The sequence below is a fragment of the Mizuhopecten yessoensis genome, unplaced genomic scaffold, assembly GCF_002113885.1.
Source record: "Mizuhopecten yessoensis strain PY_sf001 unplaced genomic scaffold, ASM211388v2 scaffold10759, whole genome shotgun sequence".
NCBI lineage: Eukaryota > Metazoa > Mollusca > Bivalvia > Pectinida > Pectinidae > Mizuhopecten > Mizuhopecten yessoensis.
Window position 1 is genome coordinate 285,279 of NW_018408707.1, and position 22,851 is coordinate 308,129.

Here is a 22,851-nt window from a genome sequence, read left to right on the forward strand (position 1 = left end):
CATATTTTCCATCTTAACCAGGATATATTAAGATATCTCAAATTAATGATGAGGACTTATTAATCCTTATATCAATGTCAATATCAATATTTTGAATACTTTGTCTTTGAATTCACGATCGATTTAATATGTAAATACACTGGAAAGTTATATTGTTTTTCTTAACACACACACACACACATTGGTAAGTCTAGTAAAATGAACTGACAATCGTAAACTAAAACACCAGTAATACTAAAATTATTCAAAGTACTTCGTGACCGAAGGGTTGCGGGTTCGAGTCACGTCACGGCACTGTGTTGTATCTTGTCCAGTTTACTCAGCTGTAAATGTGAACGTGATTGGGTAGTGCTTTAATTGTTGATTGCTAGTTGTGTGCGCCGCAATGGCAACACCGGCTGTATGCTCCCTAGGGAGTTGAGAAAGATATTGGCTGGTTGCAAAGGCCCTATAACCACGGATAATAATTTGTGAACCGCTTTGAGACGACCTACGAACTAAGTTGTGATACAGCGGTATATAAGAACCTCGAATTATTATTATTTTTATTATTATTCAGCATCTCAAAAGTTGGAAATATATCATTATTAACAGGGTATAAAAGTTAACATCAGCATGCATAGTATTTTAATAACGAATACCTTGAAATACTGCATCAGCTTCAATATTCCCTCCTCCTCTTCCGGGAATCTCTTAATAAGACTAGCCTGGAGTTTCTTTCTGTCGGAAACAATATCATACACCCTGGCATTTTCAGGGTCGCCCAAGCACACCTATACAACAGAAAAATAAGGACAAACATTTAATTGATATTGGTGACTAGAAAGTGGCACGCAGACTTGGGTTAACAACCATGATATAGAAAGATCACCTTGTTCATAAATCACCTCCCTAGGTTGACCGTAACCACGGTTGTTTAAGGTTTCACCACGTTCTCAAAGCAACAAATATCAATATATGACGACGACTTTATAGGGACGCACGACCTAAAGAAAGATTAAATAAGGAATGAATGAAAAGAAATACCTCAAGTGTTGCAATGACGGCAGTAGACAAATTACCGTCTCTTCAATATAGACATCATAGAACACAAGATATTTTAACATTTCTAAAACGGTGCTTAAGATATTGTTGTTTGAAATTTGAAATTTAAAGCTTTTAACCCACGTTGACCTTTGACTCCAGGTAGCACTTAAAGTTGACCTTTGACATTTGCCATTACTGTAATAAAAAACCGATTCGCACAGCTGGTCTACATAACATACCCAAGCATCATAGTATCATGACTCTAGATCAAATGGTTCCAAAGATATTGTTGTTTGAGGTTTTTAACATATTTGACCCCTGTGACCTTGAAACTAGGTCAATGTCATTTTAATGAGGAAACCTTATAGCACTCCATCCCAGGTACCTACTGGCCAAATATCATGACCCTAGGTCCTCCAGTTCTTCAGATTAAGTCGTTCAAATGAAAAAGTTGACGGACGGACGCCGGACGACGGACGCTGCAGAACGGCATATGCTCACACGGCCCTTTGGACCAGGTGAGCTAACAATGCTGTAATGATCTATGTTGAATCCGTAAGTTGACTTGCCAGAACTCTATACTAGTGAAACAAGAAGAAAAAATGATGCTCAAGATAGGAGTTTTGTGGTCTATTTGTAATTTCCCTACGTTTTTCGACCTGCTATGGACAAAGGAAAATTGTGCATGAAGTGATTAGATGCAGCACACCATTTCCTAATGAATAAACATAATGAGCTGTTACATCGCTACGTCATAATAGTGATGACATTACAGAAATTGTTAATGGCCCATATTACCGAGTTCTGATAATACCGTACTTTCTGTAAATATGGCTATTGTATGTTATCTGGAATATCTTTATTTGCCATTTGTTATTGTGTTAAAGGGTTGTACAATTATACATAGTCCAAGTTTCTACCCCCGTGAACTTGTCCGACCGTTTTCTCAGAAACTGAAAGTCGGGCTCCAATTGAAACTAAGCATGAGTATTGGAGTTTGCCAAATCGCGGAAGAAACATTTTTTATGCAGCTGTGGATCCAAGATAGCAACTTTGCCAATTGATGGTGCCAGGTTTTGGTGGTGGAGAAAAACCGGAGTGCCAGGAGAAATGCCACCGACCTGTGGAGGTTACCTGGAACCCGCCACACGTAGGCCTCAAACCCGTGAGTCAGTGGTGTAAGGAAACATGTTATGCTATACCTCATAAAATTCTTATTTCAATTAAACACTGGATCCCTCTATCGAACGAGATGGTAGATTATACAAGCTCTTATGACCTTTGACAGGTAAGGCTGGATAAACATTGGAAAGAAAACCAAATTTACTTTTTACTACAATACAAAAATAGCGAGATATGCCAACACTTGTGTGCACGTGACTGATGCCGATGTGCTACAATCTGCAGAACAGCTTAATATAGAGGTCTAAGGCCTGTGTACTGGTTGTGTTAATTTCTTTTGTCGTATGCACACTCACAGAGACAAACAGACGAAGTGAAATGAGGTACTTAAGAAGATAAGACATATATGTATTGCATATGACAACCAGTATAATATGCAAATTAGCATATGCTAATAACATTTTAAGGTACGGTGCAAAACTGTAGTGATGGAAGCACTGAATAATCTTAGCCGGAAATCATTGTAATTATGATGCTTTCCATTAAATTCCTCAGCGTAGAGCGGTGCTATTCCGGTAGAAAACTGGTTTGATGTGTCGTCAACACGACACTAAGTTTTCAAATCGCTAATAGTAGTTTTTTAGAAGTTTTATCCATTTTTTTGCTCACATGACACCAACATGTGGAAACGGTATATTTATATATACAATGTATATGTGTATCCATTATTTATATCAGAGCAATTATCAAACAAGTTATTTCAACTTATATTAATAAATTTTGTTGCCCCGGGTGTTTGCGCGCGGGGGTTCTTCATGTGGGAGGAAATCGGAATACCTGGAGAAAAAACCCATGTATACTAAGATCTATACGGTAAGTTTAGCCGCACTGTACCTCGGAGAGTAAAGGACATTGCCCTCAGCTATTAAAACTTGTCCATATGACGTCAATAAATTGAGGTTCACCTTAAAAGTACACTGATAACATTAAAGTACACTGATAAAATTAAAGGACAATGATTAAAGTACAATGATAACATTAAAGTACACTGATAACATTAAAGGACAATGATAACATTAAAGTACATTGATAACACTTAAAACATTAAAGTACAATGATAACATTAAAGTGCATTTAGCAGTGTATATGTGTTACTTTTATCGGGACAATATTTATCAATTAAGAGAACATTTCATTATTGTAGTGAAACTTTCCTAAATCATAAATTATAAGGTACTTGGATAGCAAACAAAGACATTTCGCAATTATTTGTCAATGATTTTACCGGAATACATTTTCCTGTCCAAACCCAATGGGAAACACCGAGTACGTGTCCGTGATGTCACATTTTTTAATTGAATGACATCATCTTATTGGGAGAACCAATCATTATTTAACAACGAAACAGGTACTTTTAGTGGAGGGAGAAGAAACGTCATCCCCCAGTTTAAGTTTAAGAGCAACGCGGTCACACTACTGGACTTGTTGCAAATCGATCATTTCGACACTGGTTGTCTTTTTTAACATTGATTCTTCAGAATTTCCTGTAGTTTGGTGAATATTGCATGACCAATAAAAAAACAAACATTATCGTCTGCTGTTTAAGACGGACGCTGTGCAAACGCATCAGCTGAAACACGAACCATCGAACGGACAGGGAGATCAAACCCAAGATCTCTGTAGAACCTTTCCAGCTATCTTTTTCATCCAAAATGGAGAATGCAAAAGTCACCACGTAACTTTTGTTATCAACATTTAAAAAAGAAGCACACATCCAGAAACATCTGATTTCGACGCTTAATAAACCTGCTCCCTCTCCCAAAAGCAAGATGACATCATTACAAAAGTACATTTCAATTATAACAAGGTAAGTATGTAACCTCATTCATACTCAAATCATATTTTCAACAGTAAATAAGATGTTATAAATACGCCCCTCCCATTCCACCTTCCAAAGGTGACAAAAGAAAAACATGGAGCCCAACGGTCAAGTATCATTCGCTTAAGTGTTAACACATGTTATAAGCTAAAATGCCACATATTTAACCTTCAAAGTGGGTAGGAGTGAATGTTAATAAATATGATACCAAGCAAGCTACCACTATATGCTAAATATTATGGAAGGATTTAGCTGAATGGTTAACACTACCAGCCTTCTTTGGTAGTCCCTTTCTCCTGCCCATTTGAAGTCTATAACGAAGTTCGAGTATGTAAAAAGGATCAGGGTTGGTTTATGTAGTGTCTTTACTTTAACATTCAAGTGATGTGACACTATGAGGGAGGAAAGACGTGGTTGGAAGCAGAGTTCTATATCAAAACAGAACACTTGGTATGCCTCCACACACATGCGGATACGCAAACGTGGAGGTACCTAACAAGGTGACATAGGTCCAGTAGTTATTGACTGATAATGTGAAATCCTTAATTGTACAAACTGTGGTAACTGATAGTATGAATTGTTAAGCTTGCATCTGATGGATATTTAGAAGATGTCGTTGAAATGTTTTTACATAAATGATATTTCTCACATTCCTTTTGATCGTTTTAGAACGGAAAAAGGACTATGAGATAATATGTCGACTTACCAAACCTGGGTATTTGATATTTTAGACCACTGTTAGAGATTAAAATGTACGGTCTTGCAAGGCTTGGCATTTTAATACGTGTAAACTATATATAACGTTTATATAACATACCGTGTCAAATGCTTCGTCCATTGGAGGATACTCGATCCCACCTCCGGTAATCTGGTCTATCAGAACACGATCAACTGATCCGGGGGCCATGTTCCCCACGTAGTGGATTCCTACAAGGTTAGACGTACACCGTAAGATAGTGTAGGACACAGACCATACTACCTTGGATACTGTACATGCGACTCCCGTTAGAGTTATCGCCCTTCACAAAAAATATACTGCGTGCGAAGCGATGCGGTTTGAATTACTTCATACATGTATTTGAATTAAAACACGGCATTCACAATCAAAAACACACTAATTGCATTCAAAAACATAGCAATTTCATTCATAACATAGGATTATTTAAATACTATAATTACATTTGTTTAAAAAGAAATCAAAAACAAAATTAACAAAAAATAAAATTGTATCCCGATCCAAGCCCAACACCGATCAAAATCATGAACTTGTAAGACAAAGTTTGAATAAGCCTCGCGACATGTTTGTACCAACAAGAAGTCCCCATTGTAAGTAGAAGTACTTTTATCAGGTGTAATGCATATTTAACCACCAAATCTCTTTTAAACACAATTATTAAAAAGTACCCGTATCGAATTCGTAGCCTTTCTCATTGAAGGTGTGACAGGAGCCTCCAGCTCTCCCGTGCTGCTCCAAGACGAGGACTTTGTGTCCGGCTCGGGAGAGGAGTGATGCTACACCTAGTCCTCCGAAACCGCTCCCAATGACAATATCATCAATGTTCTCCGGAACCTTAGCGACACTGAACTCTAGAACAAAGGATACAGACAATTTAGTGCACTATTATATCCGTACATAACTGCAAAGATTTTTGGTGGTAGATTAACTAAATCGTGCAAAGTAGGAGCTCAGATTTTCCCTCCCACTTTCAGTTTAATTTGTTAATGCTAAATTATTTGACAGAATAAAGGTACAGTGTCACGGTTTGACATAGTTATGGTAGCGCATCCTGTTTTGATAGAAGGAATGGCAAACGTCCATGTTTGTTATCTTTAGAAATGCCATGTTAGTTGAATTCGATCAATATTCCTTATGGATGTGGAGATTTAGTTCGTTGTATAGAGGTTATAATGGTTCCATTAAGCGTTGTTATGTAGATGATACACTACTAATGAAATTCTACGTAAGTGTACGGAAACTGAGGTTACACGTCAATGTCCGTACTAACGAGGTTCTTCTTTATTGTTCTCATAAACAAAGTCCCACGTCAGTGATCGAAATTACAAGTGTGTGACAGGATTAACTAAAATCTGTGTTAGTGTCCGGATTATCGAGATTCCACGTTATTTTCCGGATTAACTAGTTTCCTAGAAGAAAGTGTCCGGATTGATTAGGTTCTACTTGAGTGTCCGATTAATATAGCTAGGTTAGACGTTAATGTCCGGAATAAACAAGTTCTAAGTCACTGTAGTGTAAAACGACGTTTTACGTGTACTTTCCGGAAAAAAAGATGATTTACATGTAGTTTCCAGAATAACGAGGTTTTACGAGTAGTTTCCGGAATAACGAAATTTTAAGAGTAGTTTCCAGAATAACGATGATTTATATGTAGTTTCCGGAATAACGAGGTTTTACGAGTATTTTCCGGATTAACGAAATTTTACGTTTCGTCCGGATAACGAGGTTTTACGTGTAGTTTCCGGAATAACGAGGTCTTACTTGTAGTTCCGGAATAACGAAGTGTCACGTGTCGTCCGGGATAAAAAGATTTTTCGTGTAGTTTCCGGTCTAACGAAATGTTAGGATGTTTTAGGTAACCGGAGTAACATATTGTATGTGTCATTACTCTATATTTCAAACTTGCTAATTGCACGGAGACAGCCCATGAATATTCATGTGATCCATATGTGAAATAGCTAGACATGACATGACACACGTACGGTGCATCTGATACATGTTAAACTCCACCAAGACCTATCGTAATTCAAATCACGTGCACCATCACCTGTCGGCAATTTCGCAGTGTAATAAGATACATATTGTGTAACAGGTGCGTCATTGTTGAAAGAGTAATAACTCTGTCCTGCGCTCTTTTGCATATATTTTATATCGAGAGCGTAATGGTCATGATTTTGAATGTATATGCAGAGGCTCATTATAAACCCAAGAGCAGCTCAGAGAAATGACTCTCTCAAGGTTCCCTACTAATGGTGAAAGGACTTGAACGCTCGATAAAGCAATAAGTAATACTACAGTATTTGGCTCTAGTACTCATGATTTATTCCCTTATACTAAGTATGATGGCAAATAACATGACACATCTTATACAAAGGTAAATGTGCCTTATTATTTGATACGTAAATAAAATGACTCGCACAAACTATCCCACACATTCTCGACACTCCGGGGGATATGCTCACTTTTGCTCTCTGCACCCGTGGGATATGTCAAAGCAAAATTGAAGGCTCAGTGTGAGACACCTTGTGGATGAGACAAAAAGACTAGTTTGATAATTTTGATGTATATCAAAAGAATCTCGCGGTCGCGTAACGGTAAAAATTGACTGGCTTTGAGATCGGGTGTCGCTCCTTTGCAATCTTCAAAGGACAGGTATCAGCCTAGCGATTGGTCAGGTTTTTTCTTACCCGAGACCAATCAAACATCTATATTTGTGCCTTCAATTTTGCTATGACTAATTTAATAAGCATTTTCCCGTAGATCAACTAGAAATGTTGTTTTTGATGCAAGGAAGTTAGATGGGGTCGACATTTCGACATCTATGATCATTGGGAGTGTCATTTTTACCGAAGTCGATTTAAACCCCTTAAACATTTAAAATTACTCTGGACACCTTAGTTTAGGTCCAAATATAGCTGTAACAAATTATCAGGCCCCTGTGTTTTCAACATGACTCCCCGAAACTGTTCAGTAGTGTGTTACGGGCGACATGACCAGAGTAAGCCTATTAAACACTCCGGTCAACAGATAGATAGACAGGTATGTACACTGGGTACGCCGACGGCCAGTAATCAATAACATTGACCTTTCTCAAGTACGAGTAATGGCTGTCGTGACCTTGATCTATAATATATTGATATCTGTACATAATGTTTGGAAATATAGGTCAGACGTCTGTCGATTCTTGTAAATCTAAGGGTCCCGGCCGTACCACAACCAAAAACTGTAGCTTAGTATTGGAAACGGGTTTTCCGGTATGACTATAGCTTTACTAAATCATTTCTGGAAAGAAAACCATACCTAACATGACTTTTATGAGAAATGATAAATATGAAATAAACAGAATATAATCAACAATGGGGTTCTGAGTGTAAAAACATACCACGGGGCTAGACCCTGATCTGAACCCCGAACTGGAGATTCAGCTACCTGATCGCAGAAAGGGTACTGGCCTAATTGTTCTACAGTTATATAAAAAAAACATTCAAATTTATTTTGCTTTGATTCGTTATAATGTATCATAACATATGATTTACATGGAATATTTCAAAATGTATATATAGTGACAATGTCAATAATAATTTAGTGTATGGTACCCCGGGTATAAAAGCAGAAAATAGTTACATTCTGAATCAAGAGATATACACTTTTTTCCAGAGTTAGTCGAACATATTCATTCTTTGGCTATAAAGACTGAGATAACAGTCGGCGTGATTAAGCCAAATAGGGCATCACGATAATTCGACCGGCCGACTCGCTCGGACCGGGTTTTGCGTTGAGTGATTCGAGCCTCTGTGCGGTTAGCTGTATAACGACCGAAAAGTTTAAAACGTTTTTTCAATAATGTAGATATGCATAAACGGAGGAAGATGTTTGTTTGTGTGTTACGTCCTATTTACAGTAATAGCCATTTAAGGACGTGCCAGGTTTTGGTGGTGGAGGAAAGCCGCGGAGTTCCCGGAGAAAACCAACCGACCTACGGCCAGTACTTGGCGACTGCCTCACTTGGCCACCGCGGTCTCTATAACATACGAATACTGTGTATATATATTTCACAAAAATTACCCGACGATGACTCTAATTTCAGCGGTAGTAATATTTACATACTTTTACATGAAACTAATTTATTTAACCCTTTCACCCCTATAGGTATCTGAGTAGATCTACCATACATTCATCTGGATGAGTCCATTATGGTCTACAGTGGTGAAAGGGTTAACTTACCCGTACAAAGCAGTATAAAACGCATTACATACTCAACATCATTTTTTGTTATACTCTGTACAATTTACAAAGACTATTCGATGCTAATAGATTTTCTTTTGGTTGTACAGGGTTAAACGTAAGGTCATTTAAGGACGTGTTCCTTCCATGTATGCTCTGTCATCCTCGATATCCAGGGGTTACGCTCACTTCGCTCTCTGCAACCCTGGAATATGTCATAGCAAAATTGACGGCACGAAGATAACTGTTTGATTGGTCTCAGGTAAAAAGAACTGACCAATCGCTAGGCTGATGCCTGTCCTTTGAAGATAACAAAGGAGAGACGCCCGACTTCAAAGCCTGTCAATTGTTACCGTTACGTGACCGCGAGATTCCTTTGGTGTTCATCAAAGGATCAAACTAGTCTTCTTGTCTCATCAACAAGGCGGCACACACTGAGCCTTCAATTTTGCTATGACATATTCCATGGTCGCAGAGAGCGAAAGTAAGCGTAACCCCTGGATATCGAGGATGGTGTTATGTATGCAATTCATGTTATTGGTTTATGTGTGTATTTGTGGAAGCGGGCAGGAGACAGGGTATGTTGTGTTATTGCCTCCTTGTAAGAGCGCGGATCTGACACCGACTTCAGAGTGTTATCTCACTGAAATACCATACCAAAGGAACCCATCAAAGCATTCCGCCCGGTCACATTATACTGACAACAAGTGAACCAGTTGTTGTCATAACCTTATACTAAATGCTAAATGCTAAACAGGGAATAACACCTACCATTTTTAAGGACTTTGGTATGTCCTGGCCTGGGGACAGAAACCATTCCTTTTTTTCACCTGGGCGAAGTCAGTGATAATAATATTCTCTCGCAATTCGCTACGTAATTGTTAAGCAAGCGTTGATAACGTAACTCCAAAAACTGACTTTCAGTCTCCTTATTTTGAGCAATTTGAAAGATTTAAAAATAATCATCAACTCTTCACAAGTCGTTTTTAACTTGATTAAATCAGTTCACATTAACAATTTGTTTCTCTGATGTTCAAAACAAATAAGGCACCATGAGACGTTTTCAGATGGCAATTAGTCGTTGGTGTGAAATAACACCTTCCCGTTACAAATTAAATCATTGTATGAACTGAAAGCGTCCGCCCACCCAGGAAGCAATCGTTTACGGAACGCCAAACTAACATATATGCATATACATGCACCTATCTTCAAATAATTTAAGACGTGTGTTTACGATTTAAGAACGCCAAGCTGGGCAAATCACCTGGTAACGATAACATGTTGAATGAATTTTTCGTTAAATTTAAAGAAGTTTTTATTCCAGTTCTTTCAAAATTATTCAATGCTATTCTCGATAAAGGGGAATTCCCATCAAGTTGGTCGAAAGGTATAATTTTCCATTATTCAAAAAAGGCGACCCCAACGATACGAACAATTATAGGGGAATAACGTTAGTTAGTTGCTTGTCCAAATTATTTACAAGTGTTTTAAACAATAGATTACTAAAATGGTCGGAGCAATTTGATATTATCACTGATGCCCAATTCGGCTTTAAACCTGGTCATGGCACCAACGACGCCATATTTGTCTTGTATGGAATAATAAAAAAAGTGCTTGCTAAAAGACGCAAGCTCTACTGCAGTTTTGTTGACTATCGCAAGGCGTTTGATAGTGTGAATAGAAATAAGTTGTTTTTGAAGCTATGTAAAAGTGGTATAAGAGGTAAATTTTTGAATATTTTGAAGTCCCTTTATGAAGGGTTAAGGTCATGTGTTAGATACAAATCTGAACTATCTGATTTTTTTGCATGCACGCAAGGCTTGATGCAGGGTGAGGGGTTATCTCCCTTCCTTTACTCTTTGTATGTAAACGATTTGGAGAATGAATTTATTAATACATCATGTGATGCACTTTTTCTAAGAGATATTTCTCTGTTTTTGTTGATGTATGCTGATGATACTGTTCTTTTCTCAGAGTCAGCTTCTGGGTTACAGAAGATGTTAGATACTTTGAAACTATATAGTGATAAATGGCAATTATCTGTCAACATAGAGAAAACAAAAATCGTTGTATTCCGAAATGGTGGTAGAGTTAGTTCAAATGACAAATTCTATTTTGAAAATAATGTAATAGAAATTGTTGATAGTTTTAATTATCTTGGTGTCACGCTATACTTTAATGGTAAGTTTACTAAAACTCAACTTAATATAGCTGAACAAGGACGTAAATGTATGTATAAGATTTTGAAAATATGCAATAACTTAGCTTTAAATGTTGAATCAAAACTTAATGTGTTTGATGTCTACGTATCGCCTGTCCTTAATTACAGCTGTGAAGTGTGGGGTTTTAGCTTGGCTGATCAGATAGAAAAATTACACATTGACTTTTTAAAAAGAATCTTGTATGTTAAAAAGAATACCCCTACGTTTATGTTATACTCTGAACTTGGTCGTTTACCTCTGCAAATTACCTGGAAACTAAGAATAATTAAATATTGGTTAAAATTAACCAAGACTAATAATTGTATTCTAAAGTCATTGTATGACGACATGATTGTTTGTAATCATAATAGCTGTAACTGGCGGTGCCAAGTTAAAAACTTACTAATGTCTACAGGTTTTGGTGATGTTTGGTTAAATCAAAATGTTGTTAACGAAAAAGTATTTTTACATAATTTCAAACAACGTCTCACTGACAACTTTCTTCAATCAATGAACGAGTTTGTGGAAAACTCTTCTAAATGTTATCTGTACAAATTCTTGCTTGACTCGTTTACCTTACAATATTATTTAACAAAATCAATTCCTGTCGTTTATCTTAGGCTTATTTCCAAGTTTCGAATGTCATCCCATCGTTTACGCATAGAAGAAGGCAGATATTGTAATACCCCAAGGGCCCATAGAATTTGTCTACATTGTAACCAAAATCAAATAGAAGATGAATTTCATTTCATTTTAATTTGTCCTCTATACGCAACTTTACGTAAAAAAATTATCAAAAAATATTATTGGAACCGTCCGTCGTCCTATAAACTTGTACAGTTGCTAGCAGTTCGTAATAGGAAAGAACTTTGTCATTTAGGTAAATATTTACAATCAAGTTTACTATTACGCTCGACATAATGTGCATTGTTTAATTATCATGTGCATGCTTTTTCTTTTTATCTCCAGATAAAAACTGATTACTTCTTACTTCATTTGATTGAGATTCTTCCAATCTTTCAATCATGTACATTACTTCAATTAATCATCTCATTAATATTTTTCTTTTGTCATTTGTATTCTCATGTGCGTACAACTGTCCGCCATCTATCAAATCAGCTTGTCTTGTACAATGTAGGTTATGTTACATGTTATTCAATATTTGTGTAATGTTTTCGACACCCTTATTGTACATGTACACATTAATTACTCTGTATTATGCTGTAATGCTTATGGGCCGTAAGGCTGAACGTGAATAAACAATACAATACAATACGATTTAAGATATCATCAATTACCTTTAATTAAAGGTGCGAATTATAATTAGTTGAAGATATCTCCGATTAATTTGCACTTATCTTCAGTAAAATTGAACATGTCTCGAAGATATCATCAAATGGACTTACGATAACCTCAATCACTTGAAGATCTGTTAATGAAGATAGGTACAAATTGTTTAAGACATGGCCAATTCAATAAACGATATCTTCAATTTAACTGCATTTGTCTTTAATTTAAATAGAGATATCTTCAGATGTGCAATTAAATTGAACATAGTTTACATTCAACATCTCCTTAAATACAAATACATCTTCTGAAGATTGGTTCATTTGTTTCGTTTATTTTTTCTATCTGTTCATTGAACCTATCTTCCGATCAACTGAAGAGGAGTTAGGTTCTATTGAATTGAAGATATTTAGCATTAAATCGATAACGTTTTTTACTGAATTTAATAATCTTAAATCGAATTCAAACCAAAACTAACTGAATTGAAGATAACATCAAATATTTGAAGATAGTTGTAATTATTGGGGACTATATGTTAATAGAGGTAGGTAAAGTAACTGAGGCTTCACCTATTCGTACTTATACAAAATTATTTAAATAGCATTCAGTTGAATGTAAATTCAATTCAATTAAAGACATTTTCAATTCAATTAAAGACATTTTCAATTGAATTTCATTGATTTTCAATTGAATTGGAGAGTTGGTCGGGTAGCACAGTTGGTAACGCTCTCCTTTCACCAATGGGCCGGGGTTCGATTCCCCGGTCAGACGTGAAAGGGTATAGGTCACCTGTCCGAACACGTAAGTTTTCTCCGGGTACTCCGGTTTCCTCACCCATAAAGACCCCTGTGCGCTAACACCTTTGCAAACAAGAGTGATAAATATCAGTCATATAACTTTTTTATAATTGTTGTGAAATAACAAAAGTTTATATTATAATTGGAAACATCTTCAAATCAATTAATGATAGTTATAACTAGGTCTAACAAAAAAGAATTGATGATATCTTCAGTTGAGTTGAGTTTATCTTTGTTTCAGTTGAATAGGGGATACAATGTATTCGAGATAAGTTAAATGTCCCTTAATTGTACCTATCGTAAATTCAGTTGAAGATTGGTTAAACTAAATATATCTCAAATTAAATTGAAGATAATTTCAATAAATCGAAGATATATCTTCGATTTGATTGACGATATCTTCAATTGATAAAAAGTTGTTTAGACAGATTGAATATATCTACAATTGAATATATTTATCAATGTAAACTAGGTGTTCCGTAGCCGGTCGCAATACCGTCCCTATATCGATAGCCACACATACCGTGGAGACAGTAAACCACGCATACACTGGGGATATGATATTGTATTTAGATAAATAAATGTAGGGCGAACATGATACCGGCTACACACACACACACATACAATGTACCAACACACACACACACACATACAATGTACCAACACACACACACAAATATATCATCAACACATACATTGTTAGTCACAACTGACATCATCCATTTACTTACTATTTTTCAGTATTTTCTTTCTTGTATTTTTGTCCGTAACGAGGTCTAGGATGGGCTTCACGTGTTGTATAGAGAATGGATTCCTGCCTCTCTCCTGTTTACCTTTCCCCCACAGACAGAGGCCGAGGGCAGCGGCTAAACAGCAGGCCACACATGACACGCCGACCGGGTAAGTGGACAGACCGAGCATGTAAAACTGGACATCGGCTAGCGTGGTCATTACGGTGGACGCCATCAGCTGAGTTTTATAAATATCCCTCGAACTCGGTCGATACTAAATTAAAACTTTGACCCGGAACGAATTGAACGAACCCTGATATCACACACATACAGTACATGTATACGACTGGTTATGTAAACTTCGTCGGCTTACAATGTGTCTGGTTAGCTTCACTTGTCTCCCTTTATCGTGTGTATGGTGCGACTTGAACTTGAACCAGTGTATATGCAAATGACTGTTTGAACATGCGTTGACCGCAGTTACGTGATGATTCACATTTATTTCTGTCACGCGATACCAAGCTTGTTTCTAATATCTACCGTGGCCTAGAAGGACCGGCAAAATAAATGTATGAATTCGACCTTCCATTAATACAATACATTTTTTAAACGGCGGTGGTCGTTCTCCAATTAATTTTATGTTTATCAACCTTTTACGCTTATTAAATAAGAACATTAAAATGACCTATGGCTATTTCAGAATCATATACGTTTAGTACCAGTTAGTTAAAATAATGTTTACGCTATGTATGTATTCCCATGTACACCCAATGTACCTACCAAAGATCTGATCAAAACATCTGACGTCTTAACCTTTAAACCTCTGTTATCAAACATGGAATATTTTTGTTTTGTTTTTTGGTCTCTATATGTTTTCATGTGACTATAAGACGACATACGAGTTAAATTGGAATTGGAAGAGAACACATCTATCATGTTACGATGTAGTACAGTGTACTGTACCAACAATTTTGACAATAGATAGTACTCGTGAAAATTTTCTTAAAACCTTTCTTAAAAAACATTAAAGTAATTATAGTCCATCCATATTTTAACATCGGGAATGGAAACCTACTAATATTGAATAACTTTCAAGCTTATATGTATACGTCTGAATATAGTATTTTCTAGAAAGTATACTGCATATGTATACATATGAAAATTGAACGTGCTTATTACTGAGCTTCTTATTCTGAATATAATTATTTTTAAACTTGTACTGTATGTTTATGTGTGTTAATTGAACATGCTCGTGTATGTAGTTCACATTTTAAATAAATCAAATTTAGAATGATGCACACATGGTATATGTGTGAATGCGAGCGTGCGCGTGTGAAACTATACGCATGAGTGAGCGCAGGTATATATGTACATGGATGTATATGACTTATACTTAGCGTAAAGCACTGGCCTTCCAAACTAATGTGTCATACATTATATGTCTACAGTTTCTAAATCTCACCTCATGTAGATATGTTAAATGTTAAACTTCATTTTTATTCAATTGATAACATGCAGTCAAGTTGTCACAGTTGCGACGAACTATTTTACCTGTAAATAGGTTAGGGAGAGGAATTACCTTTGGGTTTAAATCCATCTGAAAGTACATGTAATATATTGCCTGATTATTGAAATTAATTATCTTTTAAATAGTATTGACAACTTTTGAGCACGCTTAACATACGAATACAGGCAGAAGAACGAAAAATAAATTGATAAACATTTTGGTTGACATTTGTCACAGACATCATGATACATGAAGTAAGCTGTTGTTAACATAATCAACTGTGAAATTTTAGACCGTAAGTGGGGGATTTATTGATGATACCATCAATAAAGGTATTGATAATACCATCAATAAAGGCAGAGTTCACTGCAGTAGCAGGGGAGTAGTGTTTTTACTATCAAGAAAAGGAAAGATCACGATCGGAAAGTCGAAATCGTCACCCTTATCGTACAGCTCAGTAGTAAGCCGTCTCTGTTGGTCCTGTTGAAGGTGAAGATCGGGAAAACGACTGATGAAAAAGACTTTGTATTGCCCTTGATTAATAGTTCAGCAGGGTATATATTATCGTTGTTCTTATTTTCTCAACACACATTATTAAACTATAATACTGTAACAATTTGGAAGATGAGATGCATCTCCTTTTTTATATACTACTTGAACATGAAACAATAATCTGGTTGTAAAGAAAACAAAAACAAATACAGCATTAAATGGCATGCAGACTCTGGAAGTGTTATAAATGTACATCTAATTAACAACAACTTTTAGTTAAACTATCTTAAACTGAGGTAGGCTGGGTTACAATTGGTCTAGGTACGATGAAAACTACATGTTTATTTGCATTATTTGCAGTTTGATTAAGAAAATATTGTTTGGATGTAATTTGTGAAATTAAACATATTTGAACTTCTTATCTGCACTATAAACAGTTATTATTAATGGCATGGCAGGATACCATCCACATGATTTGTTCTTCATCATAATTTTATTTCTCAAAATTCATACTAATTCGCAATCTGACGCTGTATGGCTGTTCTCCTTCTCGCCTTTTTTGAACTTGTGACGTCACAGCCGATAGGGTCAATTCACCGCGAGTTAAAATTATACCAGAAGGACAGGTGAACATTGTACACTTTACACGTCAATATCTCGGTATTGGGCTGACCGACTATAATGCGGTTTTCGACATTTTTGTTTTTTGGATCAGATATGATAATAATATATTCATTTCTATTTTTGTTCAGGGTACACTTTAATAGTCCCCATCGTAGACATACGGCACTGTGTTGTATCCCTAAGCAAGATACTTTACTCCGCTTGTTCCAGTCTACTCAGCTGTACATGAGTACGTTGTTGGGCAGTGCTAGACTTATATAATGCTAGCTGTGAGCGCCGAAATGGCAGCACCGGCTGTATATGCTCCCCATGGAGTTGAGAACAATATTGGCTGGTTGCAAAGGCCCTATAACCACGGATAATAATTTGTGAATCGTTTTGAGACGACATACGAACTAGGTTGTGATAAAGCGGTATATAAGAACCTCGAGTTATTATTATCATTATTAAACCTCTTCGTTATATGTCCGGTCAACGCGTCATTCAATGTCCAGTTCAGGGATTGGAGTATCGAAAGGCTCCCCTGGACGCTGGTGGTCATACATCAACCCCACACATGTCTGACCTTAGGCTATCAAAGTTCCATTTAGAGATAAACTCGTCCAGATACTGCAGGGTCATTGATTGTAAATTGTGTACAAAAAGTCCTAACGCAATGACTGACATTTCTTGTATTAAACATTTATTTAGTTTTAAATTATAAAAACAAAAAATAATAAATAAATATATGAAAATATTAAACAAATGCATAGATAAAATTAATTATCATCCTCATTTGCACGCCTTCAAAAAATCAATTTTTACAGTCTATTTAAGCGATTTAAGATATTTAAACACATTTTTTTCAATCAACTAGGGCATTATCGATTTTCGATATATCAGTGAATTAATTAATTAGCGCATCCAGGAAGTATACAACAAGGAACAGTTTACAAACAGCAAGGACAAATAGTATATGCTATCTAGTCTTTGAAAAAGTATTATTATCCAAAATTATCATCCATGGATATCAGTTATATATTATTACAGCAATATTAACTTTAATTTCTGTAATATTTTTAAGAGGGAATACAAATGAAAAAAATACATAAAAAAAACCACATTGCCCTCATGATTTCACTGTATGCCGATGATGACATGTCGTACGATGGTCGGAGTCCATCTCATATCATCGTTTAGCGTTGTAGAAGGAGCGTGTCGACCGTAGCCACGGCACTCTGACTTGTCGTATATACAGTATTTAACCGTAGTACGGTTAAGATAGGCCCCTTTCGTTGGTCGGGTAGCTCAGTCCGTACGATATAAGTATAACAAGTTGAAGTCCAGAATTTGAATCCCCGTTTAACCCTGGTGACATTTTACACTCACAATACAGTTGTTAATAACACGGATATTTAGTTTATTTCATTTTTCATTATTTTTTACTTAAAAGTCCCGCAGGGTATCGTTTTCATTTTCAGAAAAATATATAAGCTTACTGTATACCGGTATATATTCGCCCAGTTAAACTTTCGCCCTTCGCCAGATACTCTATATTCGCCAAGTGTTAATTTCGCATTAACTTTTAATTGCTATGCATATCATGTTGGTGACTAAAGTTCGTTGTTTGGTTTGTTTTTGTTTTGTTTAACGTCCTATTAACATCTAAAGCCTATTAAGGACGTGCATCCATGCGTGTTGTGTAAACGTACACGTGCTGGAGACAGGGTATGTTGCTGTACCTGCCTCCTTGTAGTAGCGCGGATCGGATGCCGACTTTATAGTAATATTTCACTTAAACACCATGCCGAAGGCACAGCACTCCGCCCGGTCATATTATACTTACAACGGGTGAACCAGTTGTGGCCATTACCCCTAATACTGGCCTTGGGACATAACCCATTGCCTTCCTCACCTTGGCGAACGCTCAACTTTAAAGCCAAAAGCGAGGCATTCCCAAGGAAACTAAAGATACTTCGAAGAAGAGATAAATACAAAGATCCATAATAATGTAATTGGTGCAGCGCATTTATTGTACAATTGAAGATGTTAACGTTCGTGTAATTAAAAACTATCACATATCCCGCAAGGCCGTGGCATATTGAAGTCCTTAAATATGGTAGTAAATGTAATTCCCTGCTGTACGCTCAGCATTTAGGATAATGACAACAACTGTTTCACCTGTTGTCAGTATAATGTGACCGTGCGGAATGCTGTACAGGATGCCTTCGGCATGGTATGTCAGTTAGGTAGCACTCTAAAGTCGGCATCAGATCCGCGCTATCACATGGAGGCAAAAACACCAACACACCGCTTCCATCACAAATACGCACATGCACGCTTACACCATACACATTGAGGCACGTCCTTAAATTATCTTAGCTTTTGATTGGACGTTAAGCTCTATACAAACCAACCAACCCCAAATATCAGCCACAATGCCAAAAGTGTCCCTTTCAGTGTATATTTACACTAGTTCAAGATCCTACGTGACCGTGATAATATTTCCTGTTCTACATATGGAAATAAGTGACGGGAATATCATATTATAGTACATAATAAACGTGCATGAAATCATTTTACACAAAAAATGAACAAACATTTCTGGTATTGATATTATGGTACAGTAAACATCGATGTTTAGCAAACGTCTGTCCCTTTTTGGGTACACTGATGGGCCCCTGTTCAAAGGCGTCGGATCTAGTGCGGATTCTTATTGCTTTACGGGAAAATTGGGTTACTTCACTACACTTTATCTGAGTACAATTTATGACATAAACAAACTGTAATACAATTATTGACCTTGTTATGTTAACAAATCCTCGTATTAACCTTAATAAAGTTAATAACTGTTTTGTTATCTAAATCATTTGCTATTGGGGAATTATATAAACAAATTTATTACTTAAATGTATTCAAGCTTTCCAGTGTTAGACTTTAACATCATAGTAGTTTTGGCTTTTTGATAAGAACTGAGAACGCTTTCTTTTTATTACTTTTCATATTCTACTAAACATCACCAAGGGTTGGGGTGGGGTGTTAACGTATGGTTACTATTTTGTTAGGGATACATAGTCCAGTCGTTTTAAGATTTGACCTGAAACTAATTGCAAAAGAATTAATGTTTACAATTTTCGGTGGATAAATATCCTAGAATTAACCAAAAAAAGTCCCAAAAAATTGATGAAGGGAAAAGAGGGGAAAATCCTTTTTAATGTTCACAATTCGTATGAATCACGTTACGCTTTGTATGGGCCACCGTAGCGCGATATGTAAGCAAAGGGAAGCAACTCTTTGCCGTCTCGATCTCAACTGACATAAGGCGTGATTTGCCGTGTAGTAGCTGCAAATGTTGGCAAGTTACAATTATTGAATTCCTTTTACTTATTTATGCATTATATACTCGATCAGTGCTAACATATTACTGATGTATATTGTAAACTGGAGATGACACCTTCCGAAACTGTTAAATTTCATTTTTACCCATTTTAATACCAGCAAATGTTACATCATGATGATCCATCGCTCAAAATCTCCATCAGCCTTTCGCTTCACTCGAACTCTCGGTGATACCATACTAGAAGAGGTAACTGACAACCCATACCTTGGTATCATCTTCAGCAACACCATGAAATGGGTCATCACAAATCACCAAACTTTCCAACCGTGCCAACTCCACACTGGGATACCTTCGGAGAAATCTGAAGAAATGTCCGACGGATCTGAAATTTGTTGTCGTTCAAGTCCCTAATTCGATCTGTATTGGAGTATAGTTCCACCATCTGGGACCCTTACGGACAAGGACATATGTTCCATAGAGAAAGTACAAAGGCGCTCAGCAAGATTCATTCTGTCAGATTACCAACGAGAAAGCAGTGTAACATCCATGCTTAACAGACTAGAACTCGAACCACTGAAAGACAGACGTCTGTTGTTTGAGATCATCAATGGGCTAGTAGCCATACCCTCTGACAACAAAACAACAGTCAGAAACTACAACAGGTATCGTGCAACACTAAAAGCTACAGACAATCCTTCTTCCCACGTACACTAACCGATTGGAACGCTCTAAAAGAATCCTCCATCAGCGCAACTACGGTAGACCAGTTCTTCCGTAGTAGCCTCAAACACTAACTTTTACCCCACTCCTCCTCCCCGGATGTGATATTCAATTTATGACTTTTATCCGGAACCTTACAGATACAGATACAGATACCCCGCTTGTAAAATGCCGTGTTCACGGGTTTGTTATTACTAACCTAGTATACTGTAAATAAACTACTTTAAAACCTGTCTGCCCAAAAAGAAGACATACGAGTTTATTTCAGTTTATTTACCAAAGTAAATGGAAATTTCACACATAAACTTGTATATATAACAATATTTTCGGTCAAAACTGACACGATATAGCAGACGTATTATGGAAGCCCGACATATCAGATTGAAAGTGGTCAATATGAAATCGTCAAATTGCAAGCGTATAATTATATACTCATGACTTGTCTATTTCCTATCGGACTTATATAAATATTTCATTAACAAAAACTGATGTGTAGTAGTGTTACTTTAGCCCAATAAAACAACTATTGTATATGTTTACATGTTTACCATGATTCAGATAATATGTCGCTGGTAGAGCGACCGGTCACCCCTATTTTGTTGTGGACAGCAAGCTTGTGTAAGTTTTTAAACATGTAATTTATATAAATTCTTACATGTAATAATACAATGCGCATACATTCGGAGTCCTGTGCTTAAGTGATTTAAGTTGATTTATTTGTACACTCATTTTTCGTTTATTTTTATTTTCCACTTACACTTCATTTATTTTGTCCTTTATTATTTATTTTGTTTTATTTTTATAGATTCGTTTCATCAATCATGGACATTCATTATAGACATTGAGTGATTAAAAAGCTTATAAGTTTTATTTTATTTTCCTTGTTTTCTTGTCTTACATGTCAATTTCCATAATATCGAAATCAATACAATCATAATGGCGTTCCACACTTTACAGGATTATCTAAATGGAGCCTCTTCAGTGCACTATATGCAGAGTCCATCACAGAGAAGTCACATGCTGTCGTCCTGCAAGAAAAGTAAAGATGGGGGGATTACTTAACGTCACATGCTGGAAATTTGGTACATGCGGCCTGCCAAAAACATATACTCACCCGACTGCTATTGCCAAGGAGTTGACGTCAAGAAAAGATGACGAAGGTAGCACAGATACGCCTTCTCTTCGTTCTCAGATGCGTTTTCAATTTGCCACACATAGGCTTTTCTGTGCGAAAATTGCAAAGACGTTTACCAAGTCAGAACAAGCGGGAGTTTCAGTTCCGGCAAGAAGATGGCCGGTTGGTTTTCACATCGCGGTTAACAAGAATTCATGTTGGAATGTCGTGGACAAAAAAAAAGTTGCACAAAGAAAAGTGACGACCGTCCTAACCGCATTTCAAACTATTTCCTACGCAGCAAATCGACAAGCGTGTTCGAAACTACCAGCAAAGTATTGGAAGAGCAGCACGTGCCGAATTTCTACTCAAAGATGGCGACCGGTGTTAATGTCAGTGCAGAAGCGATAGAAGATTTGAAGGTCTTAATACTGAAGTCAACAGAAAGTCTTGCCAAACAAATTGACAACATTACATCTTCAGTCGAAAATGTGGAAAAGCTCACGGTACTCACTCGGGAAAACGATGATTTGAAAAAAAAGCGTGGAGTTTGTCAGTGGTCAGGTAGATGAACTGCAGGAGGAAAAAGATAAAGTTGCCGCTCTTGTGAAGAACATTGATACTTCAAAAGCGGAACATCAATATCAGGAATATCGTAGCAGGAAATACAACCTTCTGTTTTACGGGGTTCAGGGACAGACTGGAGAAGACACAGAATCCGTGACAAGAAAGTTTATGAAGGAAAATCTCAAAATGGCGGACGAGGAAGCCAGACTTCTCTTGGCAAACGCTCCTCGTTTACCTAAGTTTACATCTTTTAGTGATGACACGCAGCGCCCAAGGCTATTATTGTTAAGTTTGTGAGACTAAAAGATCAGGACAGAGTTCTGGGGTCAGCAAAACATCTGGAGAGGGGATGTAGAATAACGGTGAGAACAGACTTACCAACGGAGCTGAAAAAGAAACAGTCAAACTTGGCAAAGATAGCGTATAGTTTAAGAAGAGAAGGTTATTCAACAAGGATCAAGGAAACGATGTCTGACGTGTGGATGGAACTCAAGCAAAGCAAAAA

General features: G+C 36.7%; 1 protein-coding gene across 1 annotated transcript in view; it reads right to left on the minus strand.

Moving 5' to 3' along the window:
• Positions 1 to 14,380, minus strand: part of LOC110462205 (putative all-trans-retinol 13,14-reductase) — a 31,282-nt gene extending 16,902 nt beyond the window's left edge. Inside the window, exons 1-4 of the mRNA XM_021516058.1 lie at positions 14,004 to 14,380; positions 5,432 to 5,614; positions 4,845 to 4,954; positions 642 to 773 (exon numbers count right to left, since the gene is read on the minus strand). Coding sequence (XP_021371733.1) covers positions 642 to 773; positions 4,845 to 4,954; positions 5,432 to 5,614; positions 14,004 to 14,238 — 660 coding nt within the window. The 5' untranslated portion in view covers positions 14,239 to 14,380. The remainder of the gene's footprint in view (positions 1 to 641; positions 774 to 4,844; positions 4,955 to 5,431; positions 5,615 to 14,003) is intronic.
• Between the last annotated feature and the right edge of the window lie 8,471 nt (positions 14,381 to 22,851).